This window comes from Netta rufina (assembly GCF_964035555.1).
Source record: "Netta rufina genome assembly, chromosome: 1".
Classification (NCBI taxonomy): domain Eukaryota; kingdom Metazoa; phylum Chordata; class Aves; order Anseriformes; family Anatidae; genus Netta; species Netta rufina.
In genome coordinates this window covers 134,810,330-134,826,868 of record NC_140123.1, presented here as the reverse complement: position 1 = coordinate 134,826,868, position 16,539 = coordinate 134,810,330, and the positions used below count along the sequence as shown (strand labels likewise).

General features: G+C 40.0%; 1 protein-coding gene across 1 annotated transcript; it reads right to left on the bottom strand.

The window, feature by feature from the left end:
- Positions 1-7,653: 7,653 nt before the first annotated feature.
- On the bottom strand, positions 7,654-13,802 carry UPK3A (uroplakin 3A; the record flags this gene model as incomplete). Its single annotated transcript, XM_084283711.1, has 6 exons — positions 7,654-7,741; positions 8,565-8,697; positions 9,158-9,240; positions 10,443-10,722; positions 13,413-13,568; positions 13,748-13,802. 6 exons carry the CDS (start codon positions 13,800-13,802, stop codon positions 7,654-7,656), a joined length of 795 nt encoding a protein of 264 aa, XP_084139837.1.
- Between the last annotated feature and the right edge of the window lie 2,737 nt (positions 13,803-16,539).

Genomic DNA, 16,539 nt, shown 5'->3' with positions numbered 1-16,539 from the left:
CTTTTGTCAGGGAAATATAGGGAAAATTATTCCAAGTGCTTTTAAGCCTTCATATATATGCTGCTGAAGTCTGCCTGAACTGGGCAAAATGGTTATACCGCAGCACAAGCTTCTCCCATACTCTTGCAAGCTACTTTGGAAAAAAGAAATTCCTGTCCTGAGGCTAAATTCAAACACTGTTATTAGTAAAGAACCAGATTTTAAAGGATATCTTTTCAGTTGCATACAATAGTATTCCTGTCCTTTCTCATTCTTTGGTAGGTATGCTATTGTTATGCAGTTTGAAAGATCAATATACCTTCTAGATGGATGTATCCAGAGTAATATTATTGTTTTTCACATATATAATCAGAAGCAACAGACACACAGAACTTTGTGTTTAAGAACCGCTACATAAAATTAGCAGCCCCCAATCAGCAATTTGGTATATATCGTGGTATAAAACCCAAATGCTGAAATGACCAAAGGGCACTTGTAGACGCTGTCTGAACTGAACAGCCCTTCCAATTCCAAGGCACAGTACAGGAAGTACTCCAGCTTGTCAGCCTGGTGAGAGGCTGTTCTGGGGCTGTTGAGTTTGCATCATTGGAAAGAGAGACAGATTTACTTTCATTAAATAGAAGCAAAGCAGAAACATATGGAAAAAGGAAAAGAGAAGATGCTGATGCACATAATCTTTAAAACAACACTTTTTATCATGTGGCCTTTAATAAAAAATTCTGATTTGATATTATGTACTAAAGATGGTTGATGCTCTCAGAAATTAATAAACATTAGTTTGATAACTCACAGCAAATTATATTCAGCTAAAAGATCCATATCCTAGCAGAAACCAAAACCCCTTTTCTTTTTAAAATAAAACAGGTTCTGTTCAACAGAAAGCATTTCCCTTACAATGCTACAGGCGGTTTCAAGAGTAAGATTATCCAAAAATTTCAAGTCAAGAATCTCTACAGAAAATGTATTAATGGAAAGGAAAAGAGAAGTAGAACTAAAAGATTCTGAATTTCTCTGGTTACTGCTTTTTGAATGGAGAAAAATTGAGCTGAGTTTGTACAATTTGTATAACTGTAGAACTGCAACATTCTGCTAGAAGTGTTGCATCCATTTTCTCTTTTCCAAATATTGCATACTATTTAAATAAAGAATGGATTGAGAATATTATCTGGAATGAACCAAGGCATGAAGACTAATATAATGATGTCCTTAACGATTAGATATGAGAAAGCAATACATTACCCTGTGATCAGATTTGTATCCTTTCAGTTTCCTTTAGCACATGTGGAAGATCGTTAACATTCTGTGGATCAGCCAAAGATGTGGCAAAATCCATCCAGTATTCAAAAAGTTTTTTCTAGGGATGAGACATTAAAGTTTCTAGGGAGTCTTACTATGTTTCTTAATGTACAGTTTTAGATTATAGAGATAATGCAGAAAATGTCACCAACTTTGTTTACAGAATGTAAGTAATCTTTTCTGGAATCTTTGGCTGTTGTTCTATTAGAAGGCTTGAGGAAGAATAGATAGCAAATAATCAGTCAGCAAATAATCAGTTTTCTATTACTGACTGAGGCATAGACTTCTCCAGTAGAGCTCTAGGTAGGCAAAATGGCAAAAGAGGTCTGAAATGTCTGATTTTTATCAACATTACTGAAACTTGGCTAGAACTAGAAGTGTGCAGACAAAGCATTATATAAATATATTGATGTTGGATATTGAGGACGTGAATGATGGTAGATGACATGCTATCAACTGCAGTCAATTGAAACACTGAAAGCGTTCAGGTCCAGGTGTGATGGGGGCTTTGAGCAACCTGATCTCATGAAAGATGTCCCTGCCCACAGCAGAGGGGTTGGTGTAGATCTTTAAGGTCCCTTGCAACTAAAACTGTTCTATGACGGGAATGTTGCGGGATAAAAGTAGTACCTTACCTAGTATCCTAGATACATATATTCTGCAAAGGCAAATGCATCCTGCAGCATTGATACATTTTGACAATATTAACAACATTATAGCTGTACATCAAAATATGTCCAGTTGTGAAACAGCAATACGGTGAGCTTGCATGTCACCCAAAGGCAGTCTTAATCTGGAGGAATTTACAGGATGTTTTAGGATGAAACAACAAACCTACAAAGGAATGAACGCAGAGTAATGCCTGGATTATTTTGATATTTGATAAACATCACAACAGCTAATTTAAGTTTGATGATCTTTAGTTGCAAAGTGTTTTGTAGTCTCCCGGTATAGGCTTTTCATGCCTGCAAAACTGTTGTCCAATGCATTATAATGATACCAGTGAGATACGCCTACCTCACTGCACCCCAGTTCTGGCTGCACCCCAGTTCTGGCTGCACAAAGCAAAAAACATTTGTGCAAACACAACAGCTAAAAATATCTGTAATATTGGGAAAGTTTTTGTATTTTAACTTCATGCCACTAAACTCTACCTAGCATTCAGCATACACAAAATTGTTGTATTTTAATCCAAACAATTTCAATTCATTATACCTGGCCTCCGCTACTGTGAAGCCTGAATCCCTCAGCCAGACATATGAATGCATGAGGCAATCAGTACTCAGTTATTTTGCTTAGGTTAGCACGTAGCCCCTGCAAGCAAAGATGCAAAAAGTCAGAACATTTCTTCAAGCAGCACTGTCAATGCTTAGATTGACAGTTGGCATACTTTATTGCATCAGTCAGAACTTGCAATAAACCATGTACAGAGGATGGTGTAGTTTACCGAGTGTAGCCAGTGGAGGATTAAATGCCATTTAAAAGCCATTTGCAACTAGTTCATTCTGCTGTGACTTTGCCATTGAAAGGTGTTACTAATTACGGTAGAGGATTTGCAATATACACACACTTGTTCAAATGAGAATGGCTCAAAACTCACAAACTAGTCTCCCATAAAAGCAGACAACTTATTGTAATATTTTTTGGCCACAATAAGCTTCAGCTATACATGAAAGAATTGCCAGCCTGTTACTATTTTTCACAGTTAGATAATGTTTAGCTGTTCTGTATAGAAAAGCATACTAAACATTAACCTTAACCAGGCAGATGTTATAAGATGGGACAAGATGCAGGAAAGAGTGAGAACAAAGCCGCTTACTTAAGGCCAAAAGCTCATTGCTAGTTCCTTAGGATTTAGATTTGAGAGGTTTGAGAGGTGTTCAGTGCCACGTTATTACAGCTTCTCTGAGTTGCTAAATGTATTGATTGCTCATTGGATTGTGACCTCCCAAAACCAGGGTAAGAACTGTACTTTAACCAAGTAGAATAGCAGCTGCCAGCAGTTATAATGCAGTAGCACTCAGATTTTTCCCCCCAAGCAGGCACGTGCTTCTAAGTAAAGCAGAAATAAGCTAGGGCCTGTCTGAAATAACAGTCAATGTATGCAGTTACAGCCAGCATTCCAAAACCATTTCCAAATTTGAAAACTAGTAAAAATACTTTTGATAAATTCAAAGAACAGAAACATAGTAATAAGGCTGTATATATTGTTGAGACCAATGTCCTTCATCTTAGTCCTGTTTCCAACTGTTAGGGGTAGGCTCAAAATGGGAGGGAGTTCATTGGTGCCTGATAGACCTTCTCATTGTGTATGCATTACTGCATTGGCTGTTGCAGTGACATAAGCCAAGACATAAACAATGTCTATTACTAACATACAATCAATTAAATAATTTGCAGAATTGCTTACAATAAGAAAAAGTAGGTTTGGAGACGATGACCTCTTCCCCTCACCCTGGGGAATATTAAATCATAGAATCATAGAATATCCTGAGTTGGAAGGGACCCTTAAGGATCATCAAGTCCAACTCTTGACACCGCACAGATCTACCTAAAAATAATAAATAAAAAAATATAAATAATATAAAATATTTTTTTGTGATAAATTATGCACTTGTTTTGTGAAAGTAAAGCAGAGAAGACTTGTTTGAAGCAGCAGAAGGCCTTGTCTTCTGAACACACCTCATTCAAGAAACACAATGTACTGTTTCTCCTGTTTCATGTCTTTGCCATATTTATGCTCATTTATCCCCCGTTAAAAGGTTATTTTTATTTGATATGCTACAATTTAGCAATCTGCTTCTGTATGCCTCACAAAAATCATTACAGTTGGCACAGAAAAGAGTCTTTAGTTAACCCAAGACTCACATGATTCACTGTTATTAAAGCCATGTTTTAGCAGCTGACAGCCCCAGGATCGGCAAAACCACACAATCAAGGGAGTGCCTGAAACCAGACATATTGTCTAGCTCTTACCCTGTCCCACTTCTCTTCCACATCCAAGTTCCACAAACAAGTTGGGTCACATAGCTGCTAGTGGCGAACTTCAGCTTTCAGCTGTACTGAATCTCAGTGCAGTCAGTCCTTCTGCTAATGAACCTGAGGCAACTTTCTGCTGGGGCCTCAGCTGAGAGCATGCTGGGGTGAGGGATGCAGACACAATTTAATATAGTTTGCCAGTCAGTCCTGAAGACCAGTATTAGAATCTCAACCTAGAGTATAGGTAAAAACATTTACCACAGCTGCATCCTAGCACTAGTTTTTCTACAGCACAGTTTGGTTTATTCATTTATTTATTTATTGTTTGGGGGTTGGCCTGTTCTCCCACGTGCCTGGTGACAGGACGAGGGGGAATGGGCTTAAGTTGAGCCAGGGGAGTTTTAGGTTAGATGTTAGGAAGAACTTCTTCACTGAAAGGGTTGTGAGGCACTGGAACAGGCTGCCCAGGGAAGTGGTGGAGTCACCATCCCTGGAAGTCTTCAAAAGACGTTTAGATGTAGAGCTTAGGGAAATGGTTTAGTGGGGACTGTTAGCGTTAGGTCAGAGGTTGGACTCGATGATCTTGAGGTCTCTTCCAACCTAGAAAATTCTGTGATTTCTGTGATTAAATCATTGCAGCATCCAGAGAAATACCAGATCCAAATAAAAAATAACAGAAGCAGAGATCGCAACTACAGGCAAGTTAATGCCATTAGGTTTACATTTTCCTCTGCGCAGAACAGCAGGCATGGGTCAAAGTCTCAGAGCTGCTCTTGAAAAGGGATCTCAAGTTCAGCTTGTTCATCATCATTGTGTGTAACATTGTTAAAACCTGAGTACAACATAAAAGTGTTAAGTGCAAGCAGAACTTCAGTTCCTGGACTCTCTCCATAGATGGCATTTTTCTTTTCCACCACAAAACAGCACTTGCAATCAGCATTTTCAATACATTTTGTGGGGTCACCTACAATACCTAGAAAACATCTAGCAAGTATCATAGTTCAGTTTTGTCTCATTTCTGTTGGTGCTGTAATGGAAACCTATGTAAGGGTCAGAAAATATCCTTTTGTTTTATCCATATCATATTTGAACAAAAATGCAAATAGACTTGGCAACAATTCATGAAAAAAATTGATGTAGTCTTTTTGCATCTGCACTCTTTCAAAAATTAGGCAATGCCCTCCAAACCTTCCATATCTTAAACCTGTGTACTGAAGAAATGCTATTAATCTCTTATATTTTTTTCCTGTGTGACCAGGATGAAAGTCAGGAGCCTCTGATAGGCTCCAAACAGGAATTTCCATACCATTTCTTCAGTAAGGAGTCAGAAGCAGAGGAGAAAAGTCAGTATTTAAGTCAGTGAAAATACCACATGGAGAGGCAAAAGTAGTTGTGAACACGTTCTGGTATTCATCGTGGCTGCTGTTTTATCCATATAGAGTCCTGTTAGTTCACAGCATAACAAATGGGCACTGACATGCAAGATCTTGCAAAAATCCAAAGCTACTCCATTCACAGCCCCCCCTGATTAAGAACAGGACTGCCTAGAAAGAGTATTTTTAGAATTGTCATCTTCAGCAAAATGTTTGCCAAACAGGACAAGGATCTCTTATGTACTCTGATGCTCAGCATTGCACGCCTACAGCTCATGCTGCCTTTTCCTCCAGATATCCCTTGCTTCCAGATTACCCAATAGATGGATGGGAAAGCACCTCAGAACAGTGTTTAGAGCAGCCTCTAGGCAGCAAAGAACAGGGAAGGCAAGGCACCAATTTAAACACAAACACACAAAACAAACATCAACAGAAAACCACCCATAGCATTCCTGGTACTTTGGCATCCATTATTTCCCATCAGCAGGCACAGCAACCACCTTAAAGTGCTTTCTCCCACCTCCCTGTCAGCCCAGCCTGAAACCCAGGCAGCAAGCAGGCAAGCTTTAACACGCTGCACTTCAGGACAACTGAACAGAGGGACCTCACATACAAATCTCTTGGGCCTAAGTTTTGCAGTCACCAGAAGCTGGAGTCTCAGCACTCCATCCTGACAGTGTTTCACTTTACACAAAAAATGTTAATTTTCGTGCTCTGAGGAGAATAAGTCCCACTCCCTGAAGTAAGTTGTGGTACAAGAATTGTCTAGTTGTACTAGTGACAGTAAACTACCTGTGTTGAAAGAGTTGTTACTCATTTATAAACTGAGACAACTAATTTAAAGATAATTTAGAAGAACATCAATAATAACCACTTACAGCTCTCTGCTTATCACCAGGAAACACTTGCTACAGTGGGACAGTTGCTTATACCTCCTGAAGAGGGCTTTGAAAGTGAATCATCATAAGTCATTTACAGAGACAAAACAGTGTGTAAAGAAACTGGCATCAATGGGGGAACAAAAAAAGAGTAGCACATAATTTAAATCCGATGCAAAACTTTATTTCTACTCTCCAACTGATCATAAAATGAAGAAACAGAGAAATAGTTCAAACGACCCTCCAACTCCCCCCAACCCAGATACTAAGATGTGAGGAGTTCTGGCTTGCTGCTGCCTAAGGTAAAGGTCAGGAATGAGGCCAACCCTGAGTGCAGTGAATATACTCATGTTTTTTCCACTGAAGCAGTATCTCCCCGTTACTAGCCCATCAACAGATTATACTGAGCTCTGAAAGAGCACACATTAATTAAAGTAATTTTGTTTGCTATTGACCTTGTAAAGCTGTTTGAAAGTATTTAAGTACTGGAGATGAAAATTATTCTGCTACATACAGGGCAATTGGAACTTGGTTGCTTCTTTTTAAGGAAAGAGAGAAAAGAATGGATGACTTATGACAAATGGTCACCAAAATCCTGAGGAAGCAGGTACCTTTTGTACCCTGTTGTCTACCTTTTAATCCTTAGTTTTCTCTAAGAATATCTTTTTATCTAAGAACATCTTTTTCTAAAGCAGCCTGTTTTTCTTTAGTTTCACAGCAGTCACTATAGAGAAAGGTTGAGATACAAATGGCTGCATCATGTTAGTCTGATCATGAGAAGCACATCAGAAGTCTGCAGACTCAACATGAGAACACGTACAAGACAACCTGTCATCACACCACTGAAGTTGAAGGATCTCATTAATCTTCTTACTTCAGACCACGTACCTGATGGGTGTTGTAAAAGCCAGTTAGCTAAATGAAATCTCATTAGGGAAAGACAGGATATCACAGACTGCATTATTATTTTTTAAAATTGTCCTTATTTCATCCGTGTTATTCATGTGCAGTTGCATGTTTGCATACTGTAGCAGTGGACCAGTGTTGAGTCCAGTAGGAGACAGTCCTGTAGGTCTAACACCTGTAACAATTCAATTGTGTTTCCAGCTTGACATGAACCAGGTTTTTCACTCAGAGCTCAGCTGTGGTCTTGATTCACTTTGTTGAACAGTTGGAGATGTGCCCTTTGTCTCTTCAGAAGCATCTTCTGATCTCCTAACATGGAAGTGAAAGGCTTTAAGTTCCAGCAGAGACTAAGTGGAGCCTACTGTCAGAACATTTTGCAGAGGCCAATTGCTACTTAAATCACTTAGTATCAGAGAAGCCTATGGATTTTATTATTATTTTTAAGATAATCTGCAGTATTTGCTTTCCACATTGAATACAGAGTACTTGCATTATTTTCAAGTAAAAGAGTTAGATTTTATTATCCCTGAAACCCAGTTTCTGAAATTTGATTAATTCTCCCAGCTTAGGGATCAACCAGGCTGCCTTAATTTCCTGAGGCAGGGGACATAGAAGTCAGGAACATGCATAGACTAATTCAGTTATACAGCATCAGGAAGACCTCAGTTATTAATTCAAAGTGGTAACTTCTTTCTCCTGTGGAAGAGGTAAAACAGTTAAGCAGGCTCTAATTAGCACAGTATGTGATCTCTATGAAGACCTGAACTCCTTAAGACTGTTTCCAAACTCATTAATAAATGGAAAGCTGTCATATGTAAAAGAATACATAAACTTTAGGTATGTACAGCTCTACTTTCCCCCCCAGCCCCCAGCTGTCCTTACTGAAGTCTGACAGCCAGTGAGTTTCGGTCTACATGATAATTATGAGAGGCATCGATCTTAGCCTCGGTAGGGAAGATTATGACAGAAGTAGCCTTTTTCCTCTGTTACCAGGTCCAAAATTAAAAGGACATCCTCTGGTACATCACCTTAAACATCGCTAGCAACAGCAGCTTGGAACTAGGGGCAAGAAGTCTGATTACTAATGTGTTAGGCACTCTGACTAGAAGTTGCAAGGTGTAGCAGTACTTACATAACAGCAAAAAACACAGAAGCAAGAAAGCCAGTAAGCAGAAGGAACACCAAAACACTTAGAATTGATGTGATGACAATCATGCCTCCACTCCTTCGACCAGGCCAGGTATCAATTTTCATGGGAAGTTTGGCTAGAAAAATCATGGAAAGAATGCTGCTATGAACTATTTTTCACCATGTGTGCCCTTACTAAATGAGGGAAAACTAGTTGTTTTGGAGAGGAAAACGGATGACTAAGTGATTTGTAGGAAAAAGTTTTAAGACAATGTCAGCATTTAGAGGTTATTAGCTTGGCTCAGCAGGTTAGCCAGGGTGGCAAGTACCTGCATTACCTAGAAATTTCTTCAGCACAAGATACCATGGCAAGCACCAAATCATAAACTGTGCGTACAACCTTTATCAGAGAACTGTTCTGAAGTATACAAAAGAAGCAGATCAGTATTCCATATTAAAGTCTGCTACTCCAGTGCTGGACAGCTGACAAAATTGCTGAAACTGTAGGAAAAGACTAGACATTGCTCACTAGAAGATCAACATTGTCCTAAGGCAAGTATGGCTGCTCAGAAGACCTGAGCAGAGCCACAGACTTACCTCTTCTGGTTTTGATTGGATCAGACCAAAGAGTTTGATCTTTCATCATACCTTCAGAGTTATCCACCAACACGTATTTAAACCTGTGGGGGGAAAAAAGCATTAAATTAGGTATTTCAAAGTTTGAGTTGCCTTTCTATCATTTTGTAAGCTACCAGATTAGCTAGTCAGACTCCAGTTTTTGGAAAAGCATTCAGCAGAAACAATCAAAGGTAACCAGCTTTTTTCCAGAGACCTTATAGGGAACAAACAGAATTAATAATAGAAAAAGTATTCTGTGCTATGTCACGCAGAGCTTGTGCTCCATTCTTGTGAACCTTGACAGATGATAGCTTTCCAAAAACAGTTTTTCCCAGCTTGCTATTCCCTGTTGTGAAGGGCCTCATTATTTAGAACAGCAAGTGGTTTTGATTTCCATATGGAAGTCAAAGATTTTGTCCAACAATAGAAACCTTTGGCACTTTCCCTGTTAGAGAAAGCATTGAAAAGACAGGCTAACAACAGATTTGGCAAAGGAATTAAGTTTCCATCCTGCAATAGTTTGAGTTTACAGAATTGTCCCATGGAGACAGAGGAAGCAAAACAGTTCTGAAAACCTGCCCATAATATTTTGTTTCAGAAGCATATTCAGTCTCCACAGCTTCATGTGACTGCTGCCTTTAATATAGCTTTTAAAGAGCAGGCAGCAGCAAACCAAGTGTCACAGGTGACAGCTGTCAGGGCTCCCAGACTCTCCTGAGGGCCAGCTTCCCCAGACAGCAGGGGTCAGATGAGCCTGCAAGCCACCTGGCTCTCACTGTGAAGTCTCCAGTCACATCATGGACTTCCTGGACGGAGCTGGAGGCCACTTAGAGGTCTGGCTCCCCAGAGCCCCATCAAAACAAAGCAAGCAGGGCCAAGCCCGTGTCTGCGGTTTGGCAGACTCATCTAACACAATACACAGTGAATCATTCTGACATCATTTTCCAGTCAAATCCTTTTCTTCCAGCAGTTTCTGATCAGATGCTCCAGCTTCAGTATAGAGCCAGCAGTTCACATGTGAATTTTTCTACTGATCCATTAATTTAACCTGATAGAGCTCACCCCAGCAAGAGCACCACAGAACACCATCTGCAGGGTGCTGGACCAAAGCTAAGCCAGCCTCACAACTGCCCCTGCAATAGAGAAGTTCTGGTAGAGAGAGGTAATTCACATCATACTATTTCAAAGGTCTACAACAGGGTAAATTTTGCTTCCTATTGAGTACTCAGAGCAGCAACCACCATTTCAGAAACAAGAATTATACCTGTATGTAGTGTCTGGGGCAAGCGGTGGGTTACAGACCCCTAGGAAGTTCGGGTCATACAGACAAGTCCCATCGTCCCCAACTCTGAAGAGATATTGCTTCAAGACATCAGGAGCTTTGTTCATGCCTCCTACATCAGCAAGCCTGGGGGGCACTGCACAGTCAGGTACATCGAAGAAGGCAGCATTGTAAGGTCCGAGATGTCCCCCGCTTGTTTGCTGGAACGTGCTGCCCAGGGGCTTGTTACTGTCATCAGTCACGAGGGAGCTCATCACACTTGCTGTGGGAGAGGTGGTTTTTAACAATACTGTTAGAACTAGATCAGCCCTTTCCATTCATCCTGTGTTTGACTGCTTGCTCTTCTATCCAGAAAAAGCTCAAGCAGGAAGCCAGAAATCTACTGCCAGTCTGTGCAGTGATCTTACCCCTTCCTCTTGTTTTTGAAGCTTTCTACACTTGTCCCTCAGACAAGTCCATGAAGGATGTATGTAGAAGGTCTCTCTTTGCCACCCTCCCCAAATTCGTCTTTCCCAAGAAGAATCTGATGGAGCTTGGTGGCAAAGGCTGCCCTTCCACCACAGCCTACATGCCTCCAGTAAGTCCTGCCATGTCAGATTTAACACTATAACCAAGCCTGAGTTTCTATAGGACCACAACTCCTCTATCCTCTGGAACAGAAGCCCTGAGACCTTTGGTTGCATAGCAGCTACACCTCTCAGAACACCACAGTATGCAGACTCACAGCCCTGCATGCTGGAGCAGATGCATTCTCTACACTTCTGACCAGCCAGACATGCCCATGTTTCCAGACAGCACAACACCAAGCCTGAAAGTCTTCACAGCATCAAGGAAAGCGTACATCCACACCCAGCTCTACAACATTGTTTGGAAAGCTCAGTTTGAACTCAAACTTTTCCTAATATAAAGCCAAGGCACAAGTCTCAAGAGATGTTCCCAAGTTCTGCAACTGTGAGTTGGTTTATTCTGGGAGCTCCCTCCAGCTGTTCAGTGCTGTCAGTAGTGGAAGATGGCCAGTTTTTCCAAAGCTGCAGTATATTGAGAACTTCTTAAGTTTGTAAGCACTCTGCTGTGCTCCTAGAGCAGCAACTGCTTGGTCATGTGAAGTTTTTAGTTATGATCCAATGCAAAATTAAATCTGCTTTGAAAGCGAAGTGTTTCTAGCACAGGTTCAAAATCTAACTTCAAGGTCAGTGCTCAAGCTAGTTGAGCAGAGAGGTGCCAGGGCTCAGAAGACAATAATGTATAAGTGAAGACTAGCGAAAACATGCTCTACTGGGGCTGGCTTCCCCAAATTATAAAATTTCTTATAACTAGGCCTCCTCACTCTCCCAATCTCCATATCTCTTAGCCTGGCTGTGGTGAGCAAGCAAACGCTATTTTCTAAACAAGTTCAGGTTTTTGTTTGTTTTAAAATTCTTTAGGTAGATCAAGTTTGATAGTGAACTAACAAGAAAAGACCTAAAGATTACATTAGTCATTCAGAAATTTGCTAGACCCTCAGCTGTTTGAAAGCTGATGCATTTCCTTACTTGCAGAGCTGAACTTAAGATTTAATTTTCTTAACATTCTAAGTTTTCCCTCTCTCTGCTCCAAAAGCCTTCAAGGGTGAGCAAATGTGTTTTTCTGCAGACCAGAGAAAAATCCAAACAAAATTCCTTCCAATCTGCCAAGTAACAAGTTTGCATCTGCTTGTTTTAAAAGCAGCAGCAGAGATTTCTCTCTCTATAGCCCCTTTTGCAGAGAGATTCAACCATCTGTGCAGAAAGCTTTTGCCACAAAACCCATGGAACACAGGGTAGCTGATGTAGTTTTTAAACAAAAACATCAGATACAGTTGCCTATTTGTAGGTAAGACTGGTATCAAGTCATCGTAGCCTTTTATATCCATACAATTCACTTGTATGATCTGCTTCAGACGTACAAAAATGCACGCTTCATTCATGGGAGGCATCTCAGAAGGCAGTGCCCTCACATCTGTATCTTGTTAAGTCTGGCTAAGTCTTCTACTAGTCTGAGGCAATAAGGAAGCCTCTTCCATTCAATTTTTTTTTTTTTTTTTTTTTTTTTCCTAAAAGAGCAACACTCAGCAGTGGAAGTTTTAGACTGCTTTGGCTCTTGACCAGTTTCTCCCTACTGCCCACTAAGATCTCTTCTCCATGCCCCTCAGAACAGGAGGTTGCTTACAGCCTTTGCAGACAGTTGTATGATACAAGGAAATCATTTGTCTCTGTCAGCTTACAGAGGAGCTCTATTTGGTGTGCAAAGCAGTCTGCCAGAACAGCAGGGATCAGTGAGGGCAGCTTCTTGGGCACTGCCAGCAGTGTTTCATTGCCAAGCAGTTATGAAATTCATTTTATGAATGAACCCATGGGCCAGGCATCTTTGACCACAAGCCTAGCATGACTTTTATTTTATTTCTCCCTCCCCCCCCTCCTCTTCCCCCCCCAAAAAAAAAGACAAGTCCCTGTAAGGGCTGGCAACCTTAACTATGAAGCAAACAGCAGCAAAGCAGTTACACAGCTTTTTTCAGCAGATTTACGTGGGGGAGTTCAGGCTTTCATATAAGATATTCATGTTTAGACAAAGGTATCAGACAACGGACCACTTGGCTTTGTTAGCAAGATCTGGGCAGACCATTTATAGTTGATAATACTGCTCTGCACCTACTAGGAATCAGCTAACACCAGTGCTAACTGTTGTTATCTTTAATCATTCTAATTGAAGTCATAACTTATTTTTTATATTTTTTTTATGCTTATAATACACTTTTTTTTTTTTTAAGGTCTTATTATAAACTTAGACCAGGCATTCAACCTGCACATAGCTTTCAGCTGTGTATTTTTCTCTTTCCCCTCATTCAGACTCACTCCCACCAGATCCTGAAAAACCACATGCAACAGCCACATGAAGTAATTATTTTCCAGAGAAAAAGTAATGCTGGATACTCACCTGATTCCTTCATTACATACAAATAGATGGTATAAGATCTGTTTGGATACAGTGAGCTATCAAACATACAGAAAGGTTTCTCTAGAGAAACTGTGGTAAGAGTGGGATTATTTGTTGCAAGCTGAGGGTCTCCAAGCTGAGGTTTCAGGCTCTGATCTGGAAGAAAAACTTACCAAAAAGAAAAAAAAAAAACACACTTCAAAATCTTTCTCTACACAGGTCCTAAAACAGAGTTAACATCCAAAAAGAAGCAAAAGCACCCAAGTGAGACAGAAAGATAAGAGATGCAGAGAGGAGCACCAAAAGAGAAGAGATTGCAGAGAGGTGCCACTTACCTGCAGACAGCAATCCCAAGCAGCAAAGGACTAACACAACACAACAGCTACACATGCCTGAGCCCTGCAGGGACCAGTCATAAAAAGAAAACAAAGGCTAGTAAATCTTTTAGTTCCTGCTGAAGATCTCCCATGCCCACTCCCTCCCTGAAGTCGAGCACACCTGCTCCTTTTCACAAGCTCCTTAGGATAAGGAGCTCAGCACCTCCCTGTGTGCTTATCGCCCTCCTTCTCAGGTGGTGCCAACCACCCCAGCTGTTATCTGCTCCCAGGTGAGAGAGGGAGTTACAAGATTTTTATCTGTCAGCGGCGCTATGAGTGTCAAGATAGTGGTTGTTTTTTTTCATGTGCATAGATGATGGGTGTCTTTTTTCTTTACCTTCTTCTCCCTAAAAACTTCTGAAATCTCTTGTGTAGGGAAGGTTTAGGACTGAATATCTGCATCCTGCATTCAGTCTGTATCATGGATGATTCTGATTCATAACTCTGCCTTCTCTATTTTGTTTCCTGGGTTACATCTTGAAAAACATAAGCCTTCCAATTCTGTTTCTGGATAACCTCAGTGGGATTCAGAACATCTACATGAATAATAATCCATTGGGAAAGCTGAATTGCACCTGTTGTGCAGAATTGTTTATCCATTCCTGATGAATGTTGTTATTATGGATGGTCTATTACATAAGAGATCAGATTACAAAACTAATAATTACCTGCTAAAAATGGGCCAAGGGGAAAAATACCAGCAAGATTTTACAGAATAAATAGAGCTACCTTGATGCCAGTGAATCAACTCCAGATTTACATTAGTATCACTATTTTTACATTAACAAATCCATCTTCTTTATGAATATGCTATGAGCCCCTGAAATCTGTTTGAAATATGTAATCAAATGATTATACTGTAATTTCCTCTCCATATGTCTCATTTTATTTAAAATTCTGCACACCAACTTTGTTGTGTTTGGTTTGACTTTTTCTTGCATCACTTCTTAGGGAGAATATTGAACACAGGAGTTAGCCCATATTTGTACTGCTATAGGGTAAGGATGAATATTATTATTATTCATTCACAGTTTGCAATGAACTCTGAGGCTGTGCAGGCAATACTCAGGTAAATCAGGTTAAAAATACTCATGTAAATCAGAAAAAAAAATCTTACCCCTTCTTCACCTTTAATTCCTGGGAAATTTATTTTTAACATTTGCACTAGGAGGGTTAGTTATACAAACTTGGTATTCATCTGCTCAAGAGTATTTTTGCCCCTTAAAGCACTAACAGTGGTGCACAAAACCTGGGAAGCTTCTGACTCAGAAGTAAAAGCATGGCTTAAAAACAGTGGAATCTCTTTCTCCATCACAAAATCAGTACTTTCTCCAAACAGTGTTTCCTGTAAAATCAGATTCTGAATTCCTTAGATGGTAACTATTCTGGAGCAATAAGCAGTAGTCTTTTCCCTTCTTAAGACAGAAAAGACACACATTATTTGTCTAAGTTAAATACATAAATCAACACCAGGATATACTGGATGTCAGAGAAAAAGAAATATTCTATTTCATGGCATGCAAGCTACTTACATGTGGTACAGAATACCCTTCTATGCTTTATATCAAAGTGCTGCTCCCTCATTCACTTTGGAAAGGGTCAAAACAGATGGAAAACAGCAAGAATATAAGTTTTAAAAATCAGCAAGTTAAGGCTCAGGATCACAATACAAAATGTGGTTCAAAGGTATTTTTTTTTCTTTTTTTTTTTTTTTTTTAGATTCACAGCCATCAAGCAATAAATTCACAGCCATCAAGCAATAAATTCATCACTCAGGCAAATCTCTGCATGACCTTCTTGGAGTTTTGCCTGGATGAAGACTGTGGTATACTACTCCTTGGGCTGGTCATACAAATTGTCACTCCTGATTAATTTTACAGCTGTCAGAAGTATGTCCACAGAATTACTCATCATAGAAAAGTGAATCACCTTTTAAAAGGGTTACAAGATGACAATTTTAGCTATTATTTTTCATGAAGCTATTTTCTCAAGCCATCGTGATTTAGCTGAGTGAGTACAAGGCCATCCTGTGCTGTGGTGGAATTCACCGGCAACACATGAGAGGATGGATAACATTGCCTGTGACCTGAGATTTTAAAATGGTTGGTTTGGTCTATGTTCAAAAGAATCTCAAAGGTAGGAAAATAACATGACAATAAGTTTCCTCAGCTCCATCAGTGCCAACAGATGTGGCCTAAATTAGGGCCAGATTCCATCCTTGCTTACACTCATTTTAACTCCACTGCATTCAGGGGGCCTGGTCTGGATTTTTACAGGATGTTACCATGAACTTAATCTTACTATAATTATAGGGTTCCCTAAAGCAAGCATAAGAGAAGAAAAAAATGTAAATTTCTGTGTCTGTTTAAGTAGCAATGCCAATTTCCTTTCTTTTGTTACCTTTTGGACAATTCTGTAATAATTCACAGAAGCCTCCAGAACCAGTTTGGATTAGTGGAGATATGAGAAAAAAAAATGTGTGTAGCCCTAGCTTCCCAGTGCTGTGTGATGCCCATTAGGAGCTGGGGAGGATAGGGTCCCAAATGCCTTGAAGCGTATGGAGTCCTCCAGGATCTAAAGTCCAAACCTTCTTTACATGTTCAACTGTGGACATAGTGGAGATAACCCTCCATGCTCCACTGTGCTCCATCTCTCTGGTCCAGGCTAAAATTAGTGCACAACTTGCAAGCAGAGCTCCATGTAGAGAAATTATAGTGCTTAGCAAAGAGATTAAAAAACTTGGTGGTGAC